We start from the raw sequence: 27089 nt of genomic DNA on the forward strand, positions 1-27089 counted from the left end.
TGGTCAAGCAGGGCTCCTGTGTCCTTGCTCCTGCTATCACAGGCCCCTCACAGTTGTTTTGGAACAGATGTTGCCTTAAACTCATCAGTGACCTAAGATCCTGGGCGAGCTAGGGCACCTGCAGCGTGGAGAGTCCCTGGAGACCCTGGGAAAATCCACCGAGTTCACGCCTAAGGTGGCCCGGGGCTGGTGCCGACCTGAAGGAACCGGAGCCGCTGGTCAGGTGGGTTTCCAGGGTCCCTGCCCCTGCTGGCACAGGCCCCTCACGGTGGTTTTGGAACATATGCTGCATTCGACTCACCAGTAATCCTAAGATCCCGAGCACGCTAGGGTGCCTGCTGTGTGGAGAGTCCTCTGGGGACCATGGGAACGTCCACCAAGTTTGCAGACAGATCCTGGAAACAGAAACTAAACAGAGACATAGCAAAACAAACAGAATTTATGAAACAAATGGATTTAACAGATACCTATAGAATTTTTCATCCTAAAACAAAAGGATATTCCTTCTTCTCAGCACCTCATGATACCTTCTCAAAAATTGACCATATAATTGCACAAAAGAGGCCTCAGCAGATACAAAAATAAGGAAATAATCCCATGCACTCTATCAGATCACCACAGAATAAGGCTGATCTTCAGTAACACCATAAATAATAGAAAGCCCACATTTATGTGGAAGCTGAACAACAATGTACTCAATGATAACTCAGTCAAGGAAGAAATAAAAAAAATTAAAGACTTTTTCGAGTTTAATGAAAGTGAAGGCAAAACATACCCAAACTTATGGGACACAATGAAAGCAATCCTAAGAGGAAAACGCATAGCTCTGAGTTCCTCCAAAAAGAAGCTGGAGTGAGCATACACTAGCAGCTTGACCGCACACCTGAACAAAAAGGAGGAAATTCACCAAAGAGGAGTAAAAGGCAGGAAATAATTAAATTCAGGGCTGAAATCAACCAAGTGGAAACAAAAGTACTATCCAAACAATCAACCAAACCAGGAGCTGGCTCTTTCAGAAAATCAACAAGATAGATAAACCCCTAGCCAGACTAACTAGAGGGCACAGAGACAGTATCCAAATTAACAAAATTGGAAATGAAAAGGGAGATATAACAACAGAATCTGAGGAAATACAGAAAATCATCAGATCCTACTACAAAAGGCTATACTCAACAAAACTGGAAAACCTGGATAAAATGGGCAATTTTCTAGACAGATACCAGGTAACAAAGATAAATCAGGATCAGATTAACGATCTAAATAGTCCCATATCCCCAAAGGAAATATAAGCAGTTATTAATAGTCTCCCAACCAAAAAAAGCCCAGGACCAGATCGATTTAGTGCAGAGTTCTATCAGACCTTCAAAGAGGACCTAATTCCAATACTCCTCCAAACTATTCCACAAAATAGAAGCAGAAGGTACTCTACCCAATTCATTCTATGAAGCCACAATTACTCTGATACCTAAACCACACAAACACCCAACAAAGAAAGAGAACTTCAGACCACTTTCCTTTATGAATACTGGTGCAAAAATACTTAATAAAATTCTTGCAAACTGAATCCAAGAGCACATCAAAACAATCATCCATCATTATCAAGTAGGCTTCATCCCAGGGATGCAAGGATGGTTCAATATATGGAAATCCATCAACATAATTCACTATATAAATAAACTCAAAGACAAAAACCAGGTGATGATCTCATTAGATGCTGAGAAAGCATTTGACAAAATCCAACACCCATTCATGATGAAAGTCTTGGACAGGTCAGGAATTCAAGGCCCATACATAAACATAATAAAAGCAATCTACAGTAAACCAGTAGCCAACATTAAACTAACTGGTGAGAAACTGGAAGCAATTCCACTAAAATCACGGACTACACAAGGCTGCCCTTTCTCTCCCTACCTATTCAATACAGTACTTGAAGTCCTAGCCAGAGGAATTAGACAACAAAAGGAGATCAAAGGAATACAAATTGGAAAGGAAGAGGTCAAAATATCACTAATTGCAGATGACATGATAGGATATATGTGACCCCAAAAATGCAACCCGAGAATGTCTAAACCTGATAAATAACTTCAGTGAAGTAGCTTGATATAAAATTAACTCAAACAAACCAGTGGCCTTTCTCTATACAAAGAATAAACAGGCTGAGAAAGTTATTAAGAAAACAGCACCCTTCAAAATAGTCACAAATAATACAAAATATCTTGGTGTGACTCTAACTAAGGAAGGGAAAGATCTGTATGACAAGAACTTCAAGTCTCCGAAGAAAGAAATTGAAGAAGATCTCAGAAGATGGAAAGATCTCCTATGCTCATGGATTGGCAGGATTAATATAGTAAAAATGGCTGTCTTGCCAAAAGCAATCTACAGATTCAATGCAATTCCCATCAAAATTCCAACTCAGTTCTTCACAGAGTTAGAATGAGCAATTTTCAAATTCATTTGGAATAAAAAAAAAATCCTAGGATAGCAAAAACTATTCTCAACAATTAAAGAACCTCTGGTGGAATCACCATCCCCGACCTCAAGCTGTACTACACAGTAGTTGTGATTAAAACTGCATGGTACTGGTACAATGACAGATAGGTAGATCAATGGAACAGAAGTGAAGTCTCAGAAATGAACCCACAGAGCTCTTGTCACCTGATCCTTGACAAAGGAGGTAAAACCATCCAGAGGAAAGAAGACCGCATCTTCAACAAATGGTGCTGGCTCAACTGGCAGTTATCATGTAGAAGAACTTGAATTGATCCATTCTTATCTCCTTGTACAAAGCTCAAGTACAAGGGTTATCAAGGAACTCCACATAAAACCAGAGACACTGAAACTTATAGAGGAGAAAGTGGGGAAGAGTCTCGAAGATATGGACACAGGGGAAAGATTCCTGAACAGAACAGCAATGGCTTGATCTGTAAGATCAAGAATTTACAAATGGGACCTCTTAAAATTTCAAAGCTTCTGTAAGGCAAAGGACACTGTCAATAAGACCAAAAGGCAACCAACAGATTGGGAACAGATTTTTACCAATCCACAATCCGATGGGGGGGCGCTAATATCCAATATATATAAAGAACTCAAGAAGTTGGACTCTAGAAAACCAAATAACCCTATTAAAAATGAGGTACAGAGCTAAACAAAGAATTCTCAACTGAGGAATACCAAATGGCTGAGAAGTACCTAAAAAAATGTTCAACATCCTTAATCATCAGGGAAATGTAAATCAAAACAACCCTGAGATTCCACCTCAAACCAGTCAGAATGGCAAAGATGAAAAACAAAGGTGACAGCGGATGCTGGCAAGGATGTGGAGAAAGAGGAACACTCCTCCATTGCTGGTGGGACTGCAAGCTGGTACAACCACTCTGGAAATTAGTTTGGTGGTACTCAGAAAATTGGACATAGTTCTACCAGAAGATCCAGCAATACCTCTCCTGTTCATATACCCAGAAGATGTTCCAACTTAATAAGGACACATGCTCCACTATATTCATAGCAGCCTTGTTTATAATAGCCAGAAGCTGGAAAGAACCCAGATGTCCCACAACAGAGTAATGGATACAGAAAACGTGGTACATTTACACAATGGAGTACCTCTCAGCTATCAAAAACAATGAATTTATAAAATTCTTAGACAAATGGATGGATCTTGAGGATATCATCTTGAGTGAGGTAACCCAATCACAAAGGAACACACATGGGATAGTAGCCCAGAAGCTCAGAATCCTTCTTAGAAAGGGGAACAAAATACCAATGGAATGCGTTACAGAGACAAAGTTCAGAGCAGAGATTGAACGAACGACCATCCAGAGACTGCCCCACTTGGGGATCCATCCCGTAAACAACTACCGAACCCAGACACTATGGCAGATGCCAACAAGAGCCCACTGACAAGAGCCTGATATAGCTGTCTCCTGATGGCCTCTGCCAGTGCCTGGCAAAAACCGAAGTTGATGCTCACAATCATCAGTTGGATGGAGCACACAGTCCCCAATGAAGGAGCTAGAGAAAATACCCAAGGAGCTGAAGGATTCTGAAGCCCCATAGGAGGAATATCAATATGAACTAACCAGTACACCCAAAGCTCCTTGGAACTAAACCACCAATCAAAGAAAACACATGGTGGGACTTGTGGCTCTATCTGTATATGTAGCAGAGGATGGCCTAGTCAGTCATCAACGGGAGGAGAGGCCCTAGGTCCTGTGAAGGCTCTGTGCCCCAGTATAGGGGAATACCAGAACTGGGAATGGGAGTGGGTGAGTTGGTAAGCAGTGGGAGGAGGAAGGGCATAGGGATTTTCTGATGGGAAACTAGGAAAGGAGATAACATTTGAAATGTAAATAAAGAAAATATCTAGTGTGTGTGTGTGTTATTCTCTTTACAAAAAAGAACAGATCTGTTTGAAGGAGTGATTAAATATAGTCATTTTCATATAAAGTCTTTACCCCATTATAAATGTACTCCTATTTTAAGTAAAAATAAATGCCTCAAACTTTAATTTTAGCAGCATGGTAGCACATGCATGCCATCCCAGCAGGAAAAACGCTGTGGTAAGAAGGCTGCAGAGGTCCAGGTCCAGCCTGGGTTACTTTACAAAGCCTTGCTGCAAGGAAAACAGAATGAAAGAAAATACACAAAAGTTTCTTCTCAAGAGCCCTAACACACACTTTGGAACAAAAAGAGACAATAAATAAATGACGAAAACCAAAGGATTCTAAGGGTTGAGATAAAACTAGAGTCTATCTTTAGCTCTGCAAAACGTTTCCTTAATTTAGAAAAAGTAAATAAGTCTACCTTTTAATTTAAAAATATAGTGAAAAACGTTTTTTTACACCACTCAGCTGACATTCAGATCTAATGATTTGCTCATTAGGTTTCTGACACTTGGGTCAAAGAAAAACCCTAAGTGAAAGCACATTTAATTCCAAGTTGGAGATGGCATTTTATCAAAGAAAAGCAAGCAAGTGTAGAGATAACCAACTAAACAAAAATACCATTGTACTGGAAAATTCAAACTGGCTTTCATCCTTCCAAATATTTTAAGCTGCTAAAGACCCAGGAACAACAGAACCTTGGAGGCTACAGGAGCAAAGACCAAAGGCGAAGTAAGTAGTGCTGGAGCTGCTTCCATTCGGACTTCTCAGAAGGCTTCCTCAGGAGACGCCCTGTTTCTATCTGATAAGTCTCAGCTTCTCCAGCTTTTCATCATTCTCTTAAGGGACAATTTTAGAAGTCTCAATCCTCACATCTATCCACAGTTTTAACAGCCAGAAATACTGCTGTGATGATTTGAATAAGGGTCCCCATATGCTCATCATACACTTGAAAGCTTATTTACCAGCAAGTGGTACTGTTTGATAAGAGTTAGGAGGGATGGCCTTGTGGGAAAAGTATGTCATTGTTAGTGAGCACTGAGGTTTCAAAAGCCATGCCAGGCCCAGGCTCTCTTGCCTATGGGTAAGGACATAAATATCTCAGATACTGACTCATCTGTCTTACTTTAAAGATATGGTGATACTTTAGAGATACCACCATGCTCTCTGCCATGATGGTAATGGGCTAAGCCTTTGAAACCCTAAGCAAGCCCTCAATACAATGCTTCCTTTTATAAGCCGCTTCCTTGGTCATGGTATCTCTTCACAGCAATGAAACTGTGACTGAGACAAATGTGCAGCCACTTATGTACCATACACTCATGTTTTAAATGTAAAAAGAGGAACACATTTTTCTTCAGGAACAAATTTTCACCAAGAACGCATAGATGAAGAACTGAATGGCTGATGGTGTGATGAACATTCATGTTCATCTCTAGTTGGAAGAACTGTATTTTAGCACTTAGGTATCCAGCTTCTTTTCAAAATGTCCACCTATTGTATTGCATGGAGATCAATTTTCTGTGTCACAGGCCCTGCTTCCAGCTAAGGGCTGAGCCTATTTACACAGCACTTTGAGGCCATGAACCAAAGAAATGCTAAAAGAGGAAAGAGGATTGCTGTATGACCTTTAGATATACATCAAAACATTAAAAACTTGTAGTTACGGGGCTGGTGAAATGGCTCAGCAGGTAAGAGCACCTGACTGCTCTTCTGAAGGTCCTGAGTTCAAATCCCCGCAACCACATGGTGGCACACAACCATCCGTAACGAGATCTGACTCCCTCTTCTGGTTTGTCTGAAGACAGCTACAGTGTACTTACATATAATAAAATAATAATAATAATAATAATAATAATAATAATAACTTGTAGTTACAAATGGACAGGAAAATTAAAATTAAAGTCTTGCCTAAAAGTTGTCTGAACAGCATTTGTTTTGTTAGTAACAATGAACATGAACCTTTCTGACCATTGCAATGTTGTGAAGCTATCTATTTACAATAAGCAGCCTGCAATGTTAAGTTTTTACCATAACTTTGTCTAGGACCATCTTCTTGCTCATCCCAGCCACTTCTCTTGGCAATGTGGTAAGTTTCCATCATCAGGATCCTCTGATGCACATCTGTCTGCAGAACAGCAATGGTAATCAACACTCTGGACTAGTGGAGATGTCTACAATTCCATTTACGACTGATCCAAATTTCACTTCCAGAAATGTCACTGTTTATTTCTTTGCCCCGTTTTCATCTTTGCTGGTCAATATTTGGATGATCATCTTTGTAAAATATCATATGGGTGACAGGAAGATAACAGGCCATATGCTTTTCCACCATGTTTATTATGGATTATCTCATCTCTCCTCCTACAAACTCTCTCTGCTCATATAGCCACTTGCGGTTGCAGTGGCACTCAGCACCACATTTGGTAGAGCTATAAGTAGGGCAGGCATAGAAACATCCCAAGCAGTCCATGTCCAGGCAGTCACAGGGGTTCATGCCACTGAAGATCAGTAGGCCCTGGCAGTCATACACAGTACTCTTTGCTGGAATAATTTGTCTGTTAGAAGCAGTGCATGAATTTTTGGTGAGCTTTCTTTTCTCACTTTTACCACTTTTCAAAGCAAATTCAGTTTGCTTTCCTGGGTTTGTAAACTGTAGTGACCTCAGAGCTTTAGCAGTCCTTCCATCTGACTCGGGTTTCCATCTCTGGCGGTCATCTGAATCAACATCCACACTTCCATTGGTAATCTGGGTACATTTTGGACAAAGCTTTCAACCAGGTACGAATTGTCCCCCAAACTTTGTGCTCATAAAAGTGACATCATCTAAGTCAGTTACATGCAGATTCTTTTGAGCTAGCTTCTTGTGTAAGTTAAATGAGTCACAAGTAATTTCTGCAACTCTTCAAATCTGTCAATATACATTTTTACATGATGGAGACAAATTGTATTATTCCCAGAATGTATCATTCCAGTTCTAAGCTGAAGTGAAAACATGTCATTTTTGATGACAACTTTTTCAATGTCTTGAGTATAAAAGGCTTTATGGCAGTCATGTGTGGTACAAAGCTGGACTCCAACTGAACACAGATCCATTGTCCTTGAATCTATCAATTTTCCCGTTTTATTTTGTCTAGAAATCTCTTTGATAGGTTAACCCTCTCAGCACCTGGGAGGCTGAATGATCAGAAACTCAAGATCATCCTCAGCTACTTCCCTGGAGGCCAGTCTGAGCTAGAAAAGTCGTACGGCCCAGCCGACTTGAGCTGCCACGGGTTCTCCATTGGGCTCCGGAAGCACCATGTCTTTAAAGTAAGTTTTTAATCACATACATTTGTGGCATATGTTCGTGACCCATGTGCACATCGCAGAACATGTTTGGAGGTCAGAGGAAAACTAGGAGTCAATTCTGTCCTACCACTTGGGTCTTAGGGATCTAGTTCTGGTCTTGAGGCTTGGCAGTAAGCATGTTTACTCACTGAGCCATCCTGGTTCCCCTTTGATGTTTTGTTTTGTTTTAACATCTATAAGTATAAATACTTTGTTTGAATAATGAAAATTAATTTATCAGTTATTTTAGCAATTCTACAGTTATTTCTCAGTGGTAGAATTGCTCATTTTGATATCATATTCTTGTATTTTCAATTTACACACTATAAGAAATTATTTACTGAATGTAAATTTTTATCAGTAAAAAACTATGGATGCTAAATGGTAAGCTTACCTAAACAACTCATCTAATAATCCCATTAATGATGTTGTGACACTGATATGCAATGTTGGAACTGGCCATAAAAAGTTTTTAGAGTGCTTCATCCATTTCTTATTATTTATGATTAATTTCTATGGTCGATTATAGTAGCTATCCATAGCTAAAGTGAAAACTGATACCACCTTTTAGAAATCAATTGGCAATATATAGTCTTTTTAAAATTTAGAAGTATTTAAAAGGCTTATGCCCTTCACACAGTATTAGCTACTTTCAAAGTGGAGAGGGGAGCAATCTGCAGTAAATTGACTACTGACTTGGGCACAATTAAATTGGTGAGATTATATAGGAGAGAGTGGAAAATGACATAATTCAACATATTCCATCTTTTGAAAGACCCACAACATGAGGACTCCCCCATGTTCTGACTCAGGAGAGGCGACACCCCAAATCACTCACCAGAAACTGTCTCGCTGCAAACTGCAAGAGGACTTTTAATTCAAGAGTGCTCACAGTCATACACCATGCAGGGGTAGAAGACCATGGCGCCCTGAGTAGCTGGGTAAAGGGGTATTTAAAGGAAGAAACCACAACTCAAGGAGGTGGGGAGGGCATTGTTGGAAAATACCAAAAATACCAGTTAAGAGTCACAAAGAAGTGCAGTCACAAGAGTCACAAGGAATACCTGGTAATTGTGGGGATTATTTCTCAAGACAGTTTCTAAGAGCCCCTAACAATAGCACATTTGCATAGCGGGTTCCAGCAATGGTCAGGGTGGGTCAGGGTGACTTTCTTTGAATGAACACTCCTTGAACCCAGGAAGCTGGTGGGTGGAGGAATATTGCTGTTTTATGATTAGCATCCCTTGGAGCATTGAGTCATAGAGGTCACATTCTCAAGCCTGGGCCTAAAGGCCTAGAATTTTGCTTTTACGTTATATTTTTTCACATTCATAACAATGACTATAAATGACTTAACAATGGCATAAAATGAAAATTCTATTAGCTTAAATAAATACATTATATTTTTTGTTGTAACACATAAGTTTGATATTTCTAGGCATAAAAAGAGATACAGAAAATGAGAATACTTTTATTATTGGGATTAGGAAGGTTGTGAATAGATCTTCATTAATAAACTTGGGATTATTGGTAAATTACAACTACTTTCCGTCATCAAAACAGTCTGCTATTTCAAAAGCATCATATAGAAAGCATGTGCTGAGGACCATACTGTTTGCAAGTTGCCTATTAATGTAATAATGTGTTTTGCACACTAAAAATGTCACAAGACCTACTGAAAGATTGAATGTAGGTTACGTGATGACTAACGTGAAATTTCAATTTAGAATTGTGATTGACTCTAGGACTGCACTCAAAACATAATTTTGCTCATTCTAAAGTCCTGTCTTTGTAAGACGACTTAACCTCAATTTTTGGTAACTGACGCAGTTCTAGAGGAGCATAAGAGCATAGGTTCTGACGCTGCATAAACCTGGACCGAGGGACCGGGAAAAGGGGCGGACCTCACCCCTCAATTACCCTCTGGCAAGCGACCGCGGCTGCGCAGTGAACTCGGCGTGCCGCGCAACACAAAGCACGCCGGGAGAATGCGGGGTGGAACACAAAGAGATCGCCGCTCGCCGAGTCTTCCGCTTCCTCCCCTGGTGTCTCATCTATAACTGTCCGGATCCACCCGACTGTGCTCACCTGTGGCAGTCCGGTAGGAAATCTGTCCACCGCCCGACGCTGGCCCGTCTTCCGGTCTCTTCTGCGCCTGTGCAACCGGAACGTTCGGGAAAATTCCTGAAGCAGTACCGGCGGCTTCCGGAAGCTAGCTGCGGCCTGAACAGTAGTGCTGGTGATTGCTGCGGTGATTCACTTCTAGTCCCGGGTGGTGTGGATTTCGCCGAGAAGACGGAATGGCGCTCTTGTGTTACAACCGCGGCTGTGGCCAGCGTTTCGACCCAGAGGCCAACTCGGACGGTAAGGAGGACCGTGGCCGGCAGCTTTCTCCAGGCCTCCCTCTCCGGACCCTTGGCCTCCTTCACCTGGCTTCACCTCTTGCGGTCCCCCGGAGCCTCCCAGCTCTCTCACCCTCTCTGGGAGCGCAGGGCCGGGCGCTTCGGTGTCCCCGGCGCCCCTCATTCCTCAGTGGGCATCCCCTGCACTTGCTCAATTCTAGGCTATCCAGACCCGGTTTACACTGTCACCGCCGTGATTCCTGGGCCTAAGAGGTATAAAGAGGTGCACACTATTAGACTTCTTGTTGCGTTTGAGTACTAGTGGAAAGCGTGTTGTCACTTGTCAAATTACTTGCTTTTTAAAAAACCGTGCTGGGCTCCGGAAATGACTGTTACACATCCGTTCCACAATAACGTTTTCGGCATACTTTTACTGGGGCCTGCAGTTTTAAACTACGCTATTCCAGCATAAAATGATCCCCAAGTGCTGTTCCAAAAGCCAGTGTGGTCAAATTTGGAATGCACAATGAAAGCAAGCACCTATGCTGGGTGAAACCAGAGGTGTGAATGAATCTCATTATTGAGTGGAGTATTTATGCAGATAACTGGGCTATTGCAGGAATAAACAACACTTACCTCCGATTCATCTAGTATGTATAGTATGGTCTTTATATCCATTCATATATACTCATTATATAACTGAACCACACTGAAGTATTTCATCACAGACTGGAACACCACGTGTTAATAACACAGTTCAGCTTTGTAAAAGAGGTTAAGACCAGTTCCTTAGATAATGATCTTGGTACACAAGTAAACTGGTAGCTTCTTTCAAAATGAGACTGGGACAGGATTTAAAGGGAAAGATGCAGCGAAGCCAGTGTATGAACACACGTTTAACTGTCATGATATGTACATATTCTACTTCAGTACTGAATACATTGATGCATTGTAGCCTGAGGCAATATTTTTAGGGTACTAAATTCCTGACCAAAGTTCAGGAGAGATACCAGCTTGTTGTTGGAAGTTTATCTGTCTTTGTGTGTGTGAAATGGAACCATAGGCTAGGAAAGCCACGAAAAAATAGACAGTCATCAATTTGGGGCACATACATCAAGGGAACACCAGTCAGCCGACCAAATGGGGAAGTGTTTTAGAAAGTAGGGATGAATGCCAAGTAAATTGGTTGAATGAGTGGCAGTTGATAACACTGGATTTAGGAGAAAGCTTTTTAGAATGGGAATCATTTGACTTTACACATTAAAATTACAAATTAAAAGATTAGTGCAGAATATACCAATATTTCTGGTTTTCAAGGAGTACAGTGATAGATGTTTCACTTGTAAGAAGCTGCCAGTCTATATCCAGTCCTCCTGCTCTTAGTGATATGGTATATGTTCCATGCTTATTGTACTTTAAATTCAATTTTAAATGGTTCCCTCTCTACTGCATATCTTTGTGCATACAGGTTTCCATTCTGAACTTCTATATTCTAACTCATTGTACGTAATTAATAGCCTCTTTTTGTTCCATTGCATTAACTACTATTTTGTATACATAGCAGTTACTAAGACTGTAATATTAACTTAGTAGCAGAGGGTAGACAGATCTCACGGCAACACTAGGAATTGAATAGTAGGGAATTAAATTTGGAAGGTTGAGTGAGTTAAGACATTTACAGAAGAATGAAACCTCCTTTCTCTACCCTCATGCCACTGTTGTCAGGAAATAAGTGTGTCTGTTATCTGGTTGTTTTAAACAAAACACTCCACATGCTGGTGGTAATAAATGTATTTTGTATAAGAACAAAATAAATTAAAACTTTTATTCTGTAATGAGGAGAGAGACAGGAAATATAAAATAATAGCACTAATGAAGAAGACTGTAGAAATCTATGATTTGTATCTAGGAATTGGTTAAAATGCTAATTTAGTAATTAGATATTACGGCAGTTACTAAAATGTTGAGGTGGTTTTTTTGGTGGTGGTGGTGGTGGTGAGTTTTTTTTTTTTGTTTGTTTGTTTTGTTTTGTTTTTCCCAAACTCTTTATTAGAGAATTTCTTGGGAAACTTGTGTGGATAGGTTTATAAGTATACTTCAGTTTGCTATTTTCATGAAAAGATAGGGCCAAACAGAAGATGGGGAGGAGTGCTGAGCCTGCTGTCAGCTAGTTACAAACTGGCACAGAGTGGGGAGGGCCTTGGTCCCTTGGGCTAAGCGGAGGGTCTGCTGGCAGTCGGCTGCTGCAGGGGAAGGGGTTGCTTTGCTTCAGGGGCGTGGCTCGCCAGCTGAATATGCATTCAGGCAGCACTAACTGGTTCTAGTGGAGGTAAAGTTCAGGACGAATGAGGTGGGTGGTGGGTGTAGGTAGCATAGCAGGTAAGACTGCTGGCTCTTACTGACATACATTGTATACATGTATGAGATTTTTAGAGAATAAAAAATAATATTGCCAGAATCACTGGAATATAAAGTTTTATTAATAGACAAATTTTACTACAAAAAAATGAAAGAATATAGAGCAGTGGTAGTACTACCAAAATTGCAGTTATGAAGTAGCAACCAAAATACTTTTATAGTTGGTAGTCACCACAACATGAGGGTCACAGCATTAGGAAGGGTAAGACCCCGATACAGAGTATTTCTGAACATTACCCTTTAACAGTACTGGATTAGTTTTGTCCATGTTTCATATTCCTAGAGATTTAACGTAATGTTTTTAATACAAGGAACTAATAAAGTTTTAAGGAATTTGCCCGAATTTGGACAAAGATTGAAGCCCCAACGCCTGAAGGAAGAGGTGATATAGACACTTCTGTTTGTAAGCAGTTGTGTGATTTTCCTTTCCTGTGTTTGAACAGATGCTTGCACATACCACCCAGGTGTTCCTGTCTTTCATGATGCCCTAAAGGTAGGTACAAGATACCTTTTCAATTTCTTTGTATTTGTATAATAACTTTAAAGATGTAATAAAACCTTTTTTTTTTTTCTTCCACAGCTTGTTAGTTTTTCTTTCTTAATGACCATTTTGGGGTACTTTAAGCAGATTGTCTAAAGACAGAGACAGTTGACAGTGATGTTTTCCAGTTATAAAGTTATTTTATTTATATTCCATCCTACTTTCCTAATGATTTATTCCCTTCCTAAGTTTGAACTTGAATTAAAGCAGTCATATTGGTCTCAGTCTTTATTCTGTCACTGTGACTAACAAGAAAGGCCTCCCTTAGGTATTAGAAGTTGTTGTTTAATGCTTACACACATTTAGTTGGACTAGTTTACTGGAAACATGATACCACATTTTCTCTTTTATTTTCTAGCAAGCTGAGGAATCAGAGAAATGGGAGAATGGTTTTCTTGTTTGTAGGCTGTGTGTTTGTTTTTCTGACCAAATGTTTAATGTTACCTGTTTCAAAAAACTTTTATGAATAATAGGTATGTAAATTCTTAGTGACTTACACATTCTTAAAACAGGATAAATTTGAGAATATCAGTTTACTTTCTGTCTTTCCTTGAGTATTAATTAATATAAACAAAACTTTTTGTCCGAATATTCACCTTATGACATTAGAGTGTTTTTGTTAATATAAATTTAACTACTCATTTAGTTAAATATGAAACTAGCAAGCCATATAATGCTTGTATTACTTGAAATTTACTGGGCCATGGAATGCAGCAGACTGGAAAGCCAAGGTTTACAGTAGATATTTATAGAATACTGACAGACAACAAGAACCTGGAGAATTATTGTCAGTGACAGCACTTGCCATCTGAGCAAGAGGACGACCTAAATTTGTTCCCTAGCACCTACATAAAATCAGGGTGAAAGGAGTATCTTTACCATAGGGCTGAGAAAAGTGGGTCCTTATGCCTCTCTGTGTGAGCCAGTCTAGATGAGTTGCCAAGCTCTAGGTTCCGTGAGAGACCTTGACTCAAAAAGTTAGATGAAAAGAAATATAGGGCACACACCTGAACACATAATAAACTAAGTAAATAAAAACTAATACAACTGCAAAACTGAGGGTAATAAAAAGTATTTCAGTTGATGTGAAATGGTTTGATATTGTCTGTGGGACACATACATTCAAATGTGTTCTGAGACTCACCGGCAGGTGACAACTTGAGTATACAAATGAATGGGCTTGCAAAAAATTGGAAGCAAGCATTCCAATGAATAGGAAATCAGAAATACTAAAAGGGAAAAATACGAAATAAAGTACAGTAAGAAAGGTAATGAACAGTAATCAAAAAATAATTCTTTTCCAAGAAAGAGAAGTATACTTCCATAATCAGTTTTAAAACATTAAAGACTATTCGGGGCTAAAAAGAACAAAGCAAGAGCCAGAGGAAAGGGCCCTGGAACATGGTTTCCTTGTCATAGAACTTAGCAGATTGCACCTTTGTTTAGACTTTTTTCATGTATCAATTAAATGCTAAGATTCTGACGTAATTTTATGTATGTATGTCTGTCTGTATGCATGTAAAAGTCAGTAGCCCTCTGACAGTACATTTTTTTCGAAGACTACAGATAATATCAGCACTCTTTAAACTCTGTAAGATTGGTAATTGGTTATGTGCATCTCAATCTAAGAGTCTCAAAAAAAATTACAGGGTATTCATTTTTTCCCTCTAAAAACCAAAGAGAATCCTAAAAGAGCATATAGTGTCTTAAAAAAAAAAAACTACCAAAACTTCTATGCTGTAAGGAACTACCCATGTGAGTTTAATATTATCTTAGGGACACAAGGATATTGTATTTCTATTTCTTTACTCTCTACTACATTGGAACTAAAAATAACTGAAAGCAACCTCAGTAAGCTGTTCCTGATAAACTATGTAAACTATCTGTTTTTTGAGTGAAATGATTATGAGACGTCTTCAGTGGCATTGCACCAGACACAGAAAAGATGAAGGCCAGAAGAAAGGCTAGACAAGCTCTTAATAAGACCAGAATACAGTGAAAGAACAAATAGTAAATCTTAAAGGTGGAGGTAAGGCAAACAGCACAGGGAGAGAGCTTCAGAACTAGGGGCCTCTGGGTTTTGTCCCTCATGCCTTTTATTGAGAGTTAAGAAAGAACCAAGATGATAAAGGCATCTAAATACCAAAGCAGTCACTTTTCTGGGTAACCAAGGGGGAATTATTTAACCTTACTTTATTTTCATTGGTTTAATGTGCTAGTCAGTTAAGGACTTCTCTTACTACCTGAAACTGAGGATGTATGCTTACGATGGAAAAAGACTAAAATTATTTATTACTAGGGGCCTATTAAGCTCTGGATTAACTAAAGCTGCCATGCTGATAAATCATTAAAAGTGTTCTGTGCTGGCTTACTTTAAGTTGGTAGGCAGAGGACATTCTCAGTCTGTCTCCTTCCCTAATTTCGTGGCTCCTTGCTTTAATACCCAGGCAGCCCTTGATAGTTTGTAAAACTGCACATACCTCAGTTGCTTCTGTCTGTTCTGCTTCTGGCTATAAGGTTAGTTTACTTTAAAAACTAAAGGACTGGGCTGGAGAGATGTTAAGAGTACTGACTGCTCTTCCAGAGGTCCTGAGTTCAATTCCCAGCAACCACATGGTGGGTCACAACCATCCGTAACGAGAGATCTGATGCCCTCTTCTGGTGCATCTGAAGACAGCTACAGTGTACTTACGTATGATAAATAAATACATCTTTAATAAAATAAAATAAAATAAAAACTAAAGGACTATAATTATGACTTAGTAGATTTTCCCCCAGGTAAATCCCCTTACTCCTCAGACCCTTTAAATACATGAATTAGAGAGAGGATGTTGGCATTGAAATGGGGTCCTGTGTACACTGGCAACAGCTCTTCCAGTGAGTTACAGTCCCTCATCCAATAGATGGTGTTAAAAAACTTTTTTTTTTCAAAAACTTAAATACTATTCTTAAAAGCAGCCCCTGATTTTCTTTTTCTCTTTTTCTTTTCTTCGCCCACCCCCCCCGCCCCCCTCCCCCCGGCAGACAGAATATATTATTGATATCAGTACAGCAGAGGTGCCCGCATAACAGGGGAGAGGGGATCCATGCCGACACCAGTCCTCTCCTGCCCCTACTGGGCCATTGAGGATGGGGCCAGTTCCTCCTGCTCCACCTCAAACACTGGGGATGGAGAGCCCAAGGCTGGCTTTGCTTCTGGCCCCTTGCTTGTATCATCAGTCCAGTGTAATGACTTCCGTGAAGGAATTCAGTTTCTCTCTCCTAGCCCCTAGGTAGGGAACCCCAGCTACTGAGGAAGGGCAGCCCAGGGGACATGGGGTATAGGAAGAACATCCACAGCCTCCCCCTACCTGCCCCAAACCCTTGAGTTCCCTGGGGCCCCAAACAAGCAGGCAGAGGAAGGATGGGAGTTCTTCATGGGGTCTGGGATCCACATCTTGCAACTGACTCCCCAGGGGGTGCTGGGAGGCAGGAGGTGGAGGTCTGGAAGCGAACATCCAGACACTTCTGGTAGTGGGAGCATGCATGCAGCCTACACAGCCTCTGAGAGATTGGCAGCACTGGGCTCACACCAAAACATGTGACAGCAGAAGGAGGCTAGGCCGGCAGACATGATGCATGCAAACATGTGCACATATTTGCCCACAGCCAGGGAGGAGAGAAACTGCACCCGACACTTCCCCAGCACAGCTTCTGTCTGCTGGTGCAAGATGGTAAGTGTGGCAAGGGCCACGCTGATGTGACTTGGAGTCCACTGCTCACGGCAACTGGAAGACAGAACTGACTCCAGGGCCCCATTAATCACATCTACTCCAACAGGTGTAGCCGTGGGCACGTTCCCCGGATAATAGACTTGGAACCTTCTGCATCAGCTCATTCTTTGGTGCTGGGAATTCCACTTGGAAAGGGACATCCACGGGTCCAGGGAGAGTCCATTTATCAAGTAGCGAGCATTGCGCCGTTCAGACATGATCTTGGAGCAGATCTCATGCAGGCTGGCGGCAATGTTCTTGGCAGGTGCCTCACAGTGAAAACATGTGGCACTTGAGCATCTTGGTCAGCTTATCGCAAGCTACGTAGGCAAAGTCCCTTCCACTGCCCCGCCCAATGCCCCACAAATGAATGCTTTAGCGTCTCATGCTACAGCTAGAGCAGCAATCCTTTCTCTCTCCCCAGCCCCCAGCCTTCAGATAATATAGATCATTTTTTGTGGTAGAGCTCTCGGATCCAGTTGTTGACTGCCACACTGCTCCATCCTGGGGTCAGCTCCTCTTCTGTCATCTCTACACCCAGCCTAGGTAACCCACCGCGAAACATTTGATCCCTGGGTTGGCCTTCGTTTGGGACATCTTTTCTTCCTCTTGGGGCACTGGTGCTGGGCTGAGGCTCTGAGCTGGGAAGGACAATCAATGTCCCCTCCTCAGGGTCCTTTAGTTCCAACTTCATTGGGGCCTCCTCACTGGGTTCATCCTTCCAAAACTCTCCTTCTTCAAAGTCTTCTTGGTGAACAAAGCCAGTCCAGGTGAGTTGGGACTCTTCTTGGGGACTGCTCCCCTGTGAGGGGGAGGCCCTACTTGGGGTTCCTACCGGGTGGTCCCCGTTGGGATGTGCCAATAGTAGGACCCTGAGGTGTCCTGGACCCTTATCCATTCCAGTTGGCAGATATGTCTGGAAAGCGTTGTGGTTCCAGAAGAAATCTGTGTGATAAGGTGGCCCAGCTTTGAGGCTAGTGCTCTTGCAATGTTCCCGGGGGCTATCTGTGAGGGCCGGGGCCCAGAGGGGACTTCCACATTCTCCAGAGGCTCAGGTGGCCCTGTTTGAGAAGATAAGTCCTCATCCTCTTTCTCCTCTTCATCATCCTCCTCAGCCTCTCCTGCTGCCTTCTCTCCTTCATCTGGTCCCTATTCCTGGGTACTGATAATCACGGCGGATCCATGAAGCCCTCTGTTGGCAGCATTGTGGGCCAAGAGCTCCAGCTCAGAGAATAGATGCATTAAGCCTTTGGGACCCAAAGGTGCTGTCCAGTCTCCTTGCTGGCCTCCTCCGCCAAGGTCAAGATCACATTTCGCCGAAGCTGGTTCTGGCCTTCCTTTAACCACTTGGCATTGGCAGAGCTTGGTTCAGGCACACTACCCTCTCCAGTAGCACTTCGAAGGTCCTTGGGTACCACAGCTGTAGCTTGCAGCTTGGCATTGAGCAGCTGGTAATGGGCAGCGTGCAGGGGTAAGGGGAAGCTGAGTGCAGGGCCTCTGTGGCCGGCTGGTTCAGGGATGATGGAACAGACATGGCCTTGGTAGATCCTGTGGGGTGAGGCCCTGGGCCCAGTTGGCCAAGGTGGCTCAAGCTGCAGGGCCCCAACAATACCGCAGTTTCTCCATCACAACATCCCTCGCCCAAGAGCTCGCAGGCCGCCCGGAGCCATGCACAGCGATTGATTTTCTATTTTAAGGAAGTAATTATTTTTTTAAACAAGATCGTTTTGTGTAATTAGGAAACAGCATACAAAAGTTGAACTGGTGTGTATGTAATTTCAGGATTCAAGGAAATAAGAGCAACACAGTGTTAAGGTTTTTTTTTTTTTAATTTGATGTTTTTCCTTGTTTTACAGGGTTGGTCTTGCTGTAAAAGAAGGACAACTGATTTCTCTGACTTCTTAAGCATTGTAGTAAGTACTACTTTATTCCTCTGTATTGTTTTCCTAAAAGTACATGTTCCTGGAGGCTCCAGAGTGTGCAGTCAGATAACTGATATCCATTTACTCAAATATCAGACTGTACCATACTTTATAAAGGGGCTGCATCTCCTCCATAACCTCTAAAATCTTTGCCTTGGAGAATTTTGCCTTGAAGAATTAAGAGTTTATTATGCTAACTATTCATTTGTCATTTTATGTCCTTTATTTTGGTATTGAAGAGAACATCAGGAAGGACTTTGTAGGTAGGCAATGACTGGGAGCGGATGCTCCTAGCGCTGCAGTGACTTTAGGGAGGGGCAGGGTGTAGTATGTGAGGGCGTGAGGAAGAGGGGGAATGGGGGAAAGATCTGGGAGAGGGAGTACTGAGAGGAGAGGGGAGGCTGATAATTGAGATAGAGAGTATATAAATAAATAATATAAACAATCTCAATTAGAGGCAGTAAATTTCATCAAGACATCAGTGAAATGGTCCATTGTTTTATATGGCACCAAGAAAGAACAATCATTTCAGTGTTTTAGATGAGAAAAATAAATTTTCATAAATTATTTGGGTTAAGGCCATATTGCAGCTTAATTGGAAAGGGGAAGCTCAGATTGTTTTTGCTTATGTTATGTTATGCAGCCCAAGGATGCATAAGGATAGCATAGCATCCTTGGGTTGCCAGGGATAACTTTGAATTCCTGATCTTCCTGCCTTCAAATACAAGTGGTAAGATTAGAGGTGGCACCATGCCAGGCTTAGTAGTGTTGGAAGTCAAATCTAGGGCTTTGTACATGCTAGACAAGTACTCTAGCAACTGATACTACAGACTGAGGCCTTTTTGAATAAAGAACTTTGGCATGTATAATTAGAAAAGGCCTTTGAAACACCCAAAATACAAACATACATACATAAAGTAGGTCAAAGCATAACTGTTCATATCTTACTAACAGGGCTGTACAAAAGGTAGGCATAATAGTGAGAAGCCACCTGAACCGGTCAAGCCTGAAGTCAAGACTACTGAGAAGAAGGAACTATCTGAATTAAAACCCAAATTTCAGGAGCACATCATTCAAGCCCCTAAGCCAGTAGAAGCAATAAAAAGGCCAAGGTATAATCTATACAGCTACTTATATTTGTGACAGTATCATACTGGAATTTGCTGGTGGTATTTTCTTTTAGCATTTTGTATAAAGACGTTTGCAGTGTCCACTCGTGTATTTTCCTTTGGTAGTAACCCTTTAGTTTTTGTGAGTATGCTCTCAGTTGGAGGCTTATATATCTCTGTTTTCTCGTGTAACATTCTCATGAAGGTATGGTGAGATTTGGTAAAAGACTTGTCCTTTTATATAGTTAGTTTGAATTGAAGCGCCACAGAGGCCTGGTCACTTAGTTTACTTTTAGATTTGTACTTAGGGAGTTTGAGTTAGGATACCCTCAGTGTCAGAATAGTTTAACAATTGCTTTTGCTCACCTTGAAGTAGAAGTAGATTGTCCACCTCCTGTTCAAACCAGACTATATTTAAATGCACTAATGCAGTGGTTCCTAATGCTGTGACTCTTTACTACAGTTCCTTGTGTTACAGGGACCTGCCAGCCATAACATTATTTCATTGCTACTTCATAATGGCAATTTTGCTGCTGTTATGAATCATAATGTAAATATCTGTATTCCAATGCTGTTAGACAGCTCCTTTGAAAGGGTTGTTTGACCCCACCCCCAAAGGAGTCATGACCCATGGTTTGAGAACCACTATATTATTAATGGGTTTACTCCTGTAAGGCAAGATCTTCAATCTGCACCTAAATAGTGCCTGTAAAATATAAATACAGAATCTGGGCTCCAGATTTGTTCCTCACGTGAATGGTTTTTAAGTGCAAGCCTGAAAAATCATCACAACCAATAGAATGTATTCACATTATAAATTTACAGTGTTTCCAACTCTTCCGTTTATTATGTTTAAATAAGTTAATAGATCATTACATAATATAGCCCCAAAATAAAAATCCTTGCTTTTGATGTTCATTTGCTCATTAGCATTTTGAGGTATAGGCTGTAATTAAAGATCAAAATGCTTTTATTCTTCCTACAGTATTAATTCAGTCTTAAGAGACTATCAAACACTAGTTTACACAGTTAAAGGAGTACCAGAAAAGAACAGCAGTTTTGTTACAGTACAGTTCATCTTTAAATCTCTCACATCTCAGTACAATCTATTAGAATTTAATGCCAATATGAATTATTACCATTTCTTTAAATGATGGACTACACAGATATATAAGCTTTACATAAGAGGCTATGAGAAAAGGTAAATGTATTTTAATTTTTTATTTTGTTTTATCTGTAAGGGCATGTTTTGCCTGCATGTAACTACTTGCATCCCTGGAGCCCATGGAAAACAACTGTTTCCCCTCGAACAGAAATTATAAACAGTTGTTGAGCCATCGTTACGGGTACTGGGAATCAAACCCCAATCCTCTGGAAGAACACTCCTCTAAACCACTGAGTTAGCTCTCCAGCACTGAGCTGCTTTATTTTATTCATGACTTACAGATTCTAGTGTACTTCATTAATATTTGACAAGTTATTGTAAACGCAGAGTGAACAACTATGATCTTTTTATTGCTACATTTATTAATGACCGTAATTGTTTACTGAATAGGCTTAAACAAATTATATGTGTGTGTGTGTGTGTGTGTGTGTGTGTGTGTGTGTGTGTAATTATTAAGAAGCACTAGAAGATGGTAGTGGTTTTACACGGTCATAAAATTTTATCTAAATTGAAAAGTCTATATTCTTCACGTAAGTAAATTGACTCAGCTAGTACAGATGAGTTTGTTTTCACTTAGTGCTTGAGGATTTTGCTTGGGGATGAAGTGAAAAGGATTCTACAGTCCTTTACATGGGGCTTACTCATCTTTACAAGCTTGAACCTCTAGTCTTTCCTTCCTTCTTATAGTCCACTGTGTAGTGGTATCTTTATGCTAGCAATAGCATGAAAATTTGAAACTTAATTTCTTAATAGATGCAGCATTTTATTGAAAATTAGAGTGTTGGTCAGTTATGGCATTTATTTATGAAATACTTTTAATTAGAAAGAATGTAATGCACAGACAATTAACATCTCATATGGGAGTTATTAAGGTTATCAATTTTAAGTACAAAGAAGTACTTTGGTCTATTGATGATAAGACTTCAAAATTCTCTAGCCCAGATGAGCCAATGACAAACTTGGAGTTAAAAATATCTGCTTCCCTAAAACAAGCACTTGATAAACTTAAACTGTCATCTGGGAGTGAAGAAGATAAAAAAGGTAAGACTTTTTTTTGGGTTGTTTATTTGTTTTTAGTAATTTTCTGTGTAAGTAATAGACATAAAATTTAGTAATTTTCTGTCAAAAGAAATAGCTACATTGCACTGTGTGAAAATGTAACATATTGTAGCAGAGAACTTCCTTCCTTCCCAAATGCTAATAACACCAGAGAAGTAGCATTTGGTCCATTAATGATGTCTTTGCTCAAACTTACGATTCCTTAATTATTTTATCAGTTAAATTTCTTCAGCTAAGATGTTTCTTTGTATACCATATAAAATATTTTTTATTATCCATTTGATTTCTGCCTAATATCAAAGGACAAAAATATCATCCATGACTTCTGTTTCACAAGAGAATATAGGATTTTAGAAGATTGGATGATCACTGCATTGTAGACTGAAACATAATATATATTACTTGACAGCATATAGGCAAAAAGTAGAGATAAGGCTTTTTGTTTTGAGACAAGAAGACATTGTCCAGTAGCACCAGCAATTCTGGATGACTTAGAACTCATAATCATCCGCCTCATCCTTTCAGGTGCTAGGATGTGCGTTTGTTTTTTATCTCATTGTCTTCCTTGAATTAGACTTGTTTTAAAAGAAAGGATACTTTTTAAGAATAATACAACATAGCCGGGCAGTGGTGGTGCATGCCTTTAATCTCAGCACTTGGGAGGCAGAGGCAGGCAGATTTCTGAGTTCAAGGCCAGCCTGGTCTACAGAGTGAGTTCCAGGACAGTCAGGGCTATACAGAGAAACCCTGTCTCGAAAAACAAAAAAACAAAAAACAAAACAAAACAATAAACAGTGGAGGTACTATTTTATTATTGTAGTTTTATTACTCTTATTTCAAAAAGAATATAGTTATGAAACCTCATGTTACCTTTTTTCTTCATTGCAGAAGAAGACAGTGATGAAATTAAGATTGGGACTTCCTGTAAAAATGGAGGGTGTTCAAAGGTATATATTATAAAACTTTGGATATATGCAGTAAAATTTTAATATTCAAGCAGAGGACTATAGTTCACTCTAACCTTACCAGATAGTTGCGTGCTACTTACATGTTTGGCATTTTGCTGAAAACTAGGGCTATAAATTCAGTAAGACTTCTAAGAGAAACATCTGATAAAATAATTGGAATAAATCTAATTTGATTACCATTTAATAAGCACTTGTTATGTGCTATACAACAAGTTTTGGACTGAAGATAATAGTATCAAATTAAACAAAAATCTCATCCTATAGAGCATTTTCTAATGTGGACAGGAGGATAAAAATAGGCCATTGAATAATTAATTTAGGCAGACCTAAAATAAATAGAATAAACCTAGCAACTAGCATGGTTCCAATTGTGGGCTACTTAGATAAGATTTGTCAGTGGCCCTGGTTAAAATTCAGGGGTGAGGGTAGGGGATGGTGATTACCCTGGGAGTAGCTATCCACAGAGGGAACCATACAAGTATAGTGGCTTTAGAGATATGTTGCTCAGCGGATGGCAAGGTCATGGGGCTTGGGCAATAATCTGAAAGGAGTGGGTGAAGAAGTAGACGCGGTGAAAGGCCTAACCCAGGACAAGGGGCTGGGCTACTTCAAACTGGTGGTAAGCCGTTATCTGCTTCAGGGAGGTATTTTGTTTGTTGAAGCAAGTTATTCTATCCCAACCTGGCCTCAAACTCCAGTCCTTTCCCTCAGCTGAGTGGCAGGATTACAGTTGTGTACTACCATACCCAATTCAGGAAGAGAGCTCTGTCAGAAGTCAGAAGGAGGGAAACAGCTTCAACCCTATTATAAAAAGCAGGTGGTGTTATTCCATAGAGTAGGTGGCTGAATGACTCGATGCAGAGTGTGGCTCATCACCGTGAGAGCCTTTGCTGTCTGTCCTGTATACCTTTTCATGCTTTCTCCTCTATGACACTTTACCTTTACTTGACTCGTTCATTCTGTTCCTACCTCCATCTCATGGTAAGAATTATAATACGGTTTTGTTTGCTTTTTGTTTTATTTTGAATGCTTAGCTATGCGAATGGCATAGAGCTCATATGTGTACAATTAATGGTATAAGTTGAAGAGTTGGGCATTCAAGAACCTTGGTAATTGGTGGACTTAAAGTCATAGCCTATGTCCCAAGAAGCCAAGTTCATCTTTGATAATTTAGTTAAAACAGATAAATTAATAGTGAAAAACATAAAAAGCTTTTATTTATGTGATCACACTAGGGAGAGGGACAAAGATCCAACAGCATCCACCCAAAGTCCATTTTGGCTGAGTGAGATTAACGCTTAAATAGAGGGCTAGAAATAATGTATAATAAAGCAGTTGCAGTCAGGGTATGGCCCCACCTACCATGAACTCATTATGATTTGGCCTTCCATTTGATTTGGTACTGGATTTTGGCCTTCTATTCCTCTGGTCTGAGATTCCTTGAGGGTGGGGGATACTCAAAACTTATGAGCTTTCAAAATGAACATGACAGTATTGAAAAAGACAGCTTAACTGCTATTTGACATTTTTCTTCCAAAAATTTCTATCATCAGCGTTTATTTTTTGCTTGTTACTGATGTCAATGTAAAAGGAATAATAAAACTTGTTATCTTTCTTAATTTCTTTGTTTTATGGAATGTAGCCATGGTCTGACCCATTTTGGGACTCTGAGGTTATTACTAAAGTGTACTGCAGTTGATAATTCATTTTTTTCCTTCCTATTTTTTTTTAATAATGTTACTCTAAATATTTCAATGTGTAACTTTAGTGACTAGAAATGGAATTGTATGTATGTTCAGTTTTAGCTGAATGGAGGCAAATGCTTGTAGTATCCACCGGGTTGTCTACACACTAGAATCTTTTTTTCTTCCTTGCTTTTTACTTTCTTCACTGGTGTTAAGGTTGAGACCTTTTCTTTCTTTTTTTAGGATTTATTTATTTATACACCAGAAAAGGGCATCAGATCCTATTGCAGTTAGTTGTGAGCCACCATATAGTTGCTGGGAATTGAACTCAGGACCTCTGGAAGAGCAGTCAGTGCTCTTAGCCACTGAGCCATCTCTCCAGCCCCGAGTCCTTTTCTTAAGCTGACTAGTTCTTTCTTCTAGGGTTAAATGTATGTAATCTCTCACCTACTTTTTTGTCATCTTTTTCTTAATTTTGTGGGAAATCTTCATATCTTACAGCTGCCAAATCCTTTGTCAGATATTTTATATGATTCGCACTGACCTGATGATGTCATTGATAAGCAGAGGGACTTTTAATTTTCATGCAGTAAAGTTTTGTCTGTTTTTTTTCTGTTGTTCTCCTTATTTAAGAAATACTTCTGAGCTACAATTTGTTATGCAGAGAGAAATGTGTGAAACACCTGTAACTGAATATGATGGTGTTTTTAATCAAAGGAATTTGAGAAGAATGGTAGTAATTAGAAAGTTGTACCCAGGAGAGAAGAGGAATTGAGAAGTGGGAAACGGAAATAGTGCATTTGCTAGTTATTGAGTGAGGTTAAACTGATTGTTGTTTGAATCTGCATTGAATTTGACAAGATTTTGTGATAACGTTAGAGGTAGAGGGGACAGACTTACTGATTCAGATGTGGAAGACATCTGTGAGTACATTTGGTGCCATTGAATAAGATGAGAAAAGACACATTTTTAGGTGGCAATACTAAGTTCAGATTCTAACATATATACTTAAGGAGATAAACTCCTAGCACTTCGTACTTAACAAAAATGAAACCAAAAATTTTGGTCTTCTATACTTTAGTTGATATGAATACAAAAGTAGAGAATATACTGCAAGCTGCATCCATGTTTTATTAACGTGACTTTTTGTGAATTCACCTGTAGAGCCTTCACGTACAGCAGCAGTGGGGCCCGGATCTTCCAGACAAACCATGGATGTATATATAGGTCTGCAGCTCATTTTACCATTTGTAGGGATAAGAAATCAGTATTCTACTGAAACTTCAGAAATGATTATTAGACTTCCCATATTAATTTGTAATGCCCACACAGAGTGAATATACTGTACATATAATCATGTTTCTGGTGAGAGTACGAGTCCCTTGATTCCAACATGTTTCTGTAAATTTGAATATTTAAATATAAATCAGTGTAACTTCATGCCTAAAAGGCTAAAACCATCTTATATATAAATTGCCTACCTTTCTGTTTGCTTTCTTTCCAGAGATCTAGAGTTTAACCATGTCCAAAAGAGGGTCATTTTCCATTCCTTGATGAACTTAACAGTGTTCTTGTAGCTGCTGTTAGTATTATATGAAGGCCTTATGTGTAACCAGTATTTCAGATAGGTATTATAAGATGCAAGTGTGAGATAAACAGCTAATGTCTTTCCTCTGTGTCTTTGTTTTATAGACATACCAGGGTCTACAGAGTCTAGAAGAAGTCTGTGTATATCATTCTGGAGTACCTATTTTCCACGAGGGGTAACTTATATACCTAATTAAAATATTTATAGTATTGATTCAAAGCATTAATTAAACCTTTATATCTTTAAACACTGCCATGTAGTTATTACCTACATTAATACCGTTTAATCCTTATAATAACCTAAGAAAGTGGGGAGGTACAGTTGCCTTCTTAAACACAGGAGAAAATAGGGTTACAGCTTTTAAGTAATCGTGGTGATTCTGCAGTGTGATCTTATTTGGACTTGTTCGGGGGTGTTTGTTTGTTTGTTTGTGTTTAATCTGAGGCAGGGTTCTACTGGTTATGCAGACAGCCTCTACCTTGGGATCCTCAGGCCTTAGCCTCCTGTAGAACCGCTTACAGGCGTGTCCTACTGTAGAGCCTGACTTACTCTTCTTTGTGTAACGGACTGACATTCAGTTTTTGGACATTAGGTTTTTTAGCTGTGGAGCAATGAAAGCATTAACCAAGAAAGGCCACGCTTTTCCATAACTCTTAATTAACAGTTTGTTACTACGTTGTAATATAATTATATACAATTAATATATAGAAAGTTTACTATATTAGAGTTTTCAACTGTTTCCACGTGTTTCAGGATTTTTAACCTGGAGACCTATAATTTTTTATTCCCTGTGCAGGGTTGTTTCTTAAGTTAGTAGTGGTTTTACCT

At 39.9% G+C, this 27089-nt stretch overlaps 1 protein-coding gene, 1 long non-coding RNA gene and 2 pseudogenes across 2 annotated transcripts in view; 1 reads left to right on the forward strand and 3 right to left on the reverse strand.

Moving 5' to 3' along the window:
- Positions 1–10881, reverse strand: Gm51667. Its single transcript, XR_003948105.1, has 4 exons — positions 10691–10881; positions 9801–10320; positions 6414–6510; positions 1–408 (listed from the first exon to the last, which is right to left on the reverse strand). It is a non-coding gene; the product is annotated as a predicted gene, 51667 (long non-coding RNA).
- On the reverse strand, positions 6584–8137 carry Gm7692 (annotated as a pseudogene).
- Chordc1 (cysteine and histidine-rich domain (CHORD)-containing, zinc-binding protein 1) overlaps positions 9883–27089 on the forward strand; it is a 21734-nt gene continuing 4527 nt past the window's right edge. Inside the window, exons 1-7 of the mRNA NM_025844.2 lie at positions 9883–10076; positions 12916–12965; positions 18622–18678; positions 19642–19799; positions 21899–22002; positions 22909–22967; positions 26366–26436. Of these exons, the coding sequence (NP_080120.1) occupies positions 10013–10076; positions 12916–12965; positions 18622–18678; positions 19642–19799; positions 21899–22002; positions 22909–22967; positions 26366–26436 (563 nt within the window). The 5' untranslated portion in view covers positions 9883–10012. The remainder of the gene's footprint in view (positions 10077–12915; positions 12966–18621; positions 18679–19641; positions 19800–21898; positions 22003–22908; positions 22968–26365; positions 26437–27089) is intronic.
- Gm19178 (predicted gene, 19178) lies at positions 16440–18299 on the reverse strand (annotated as a pseudogene).

Source organism: Mus musculus, chromosome 9 (assembly GCF_000001635.26).
Source record: "Mus musculus strain C57BL/6J chromosome 9, GRCm38.p6 C57BL/6J".
NCBI lineage: Eukaryota > Metazoa > Chordata > Mammalia > Rodentia > Muridae > Mus > Mus musculus.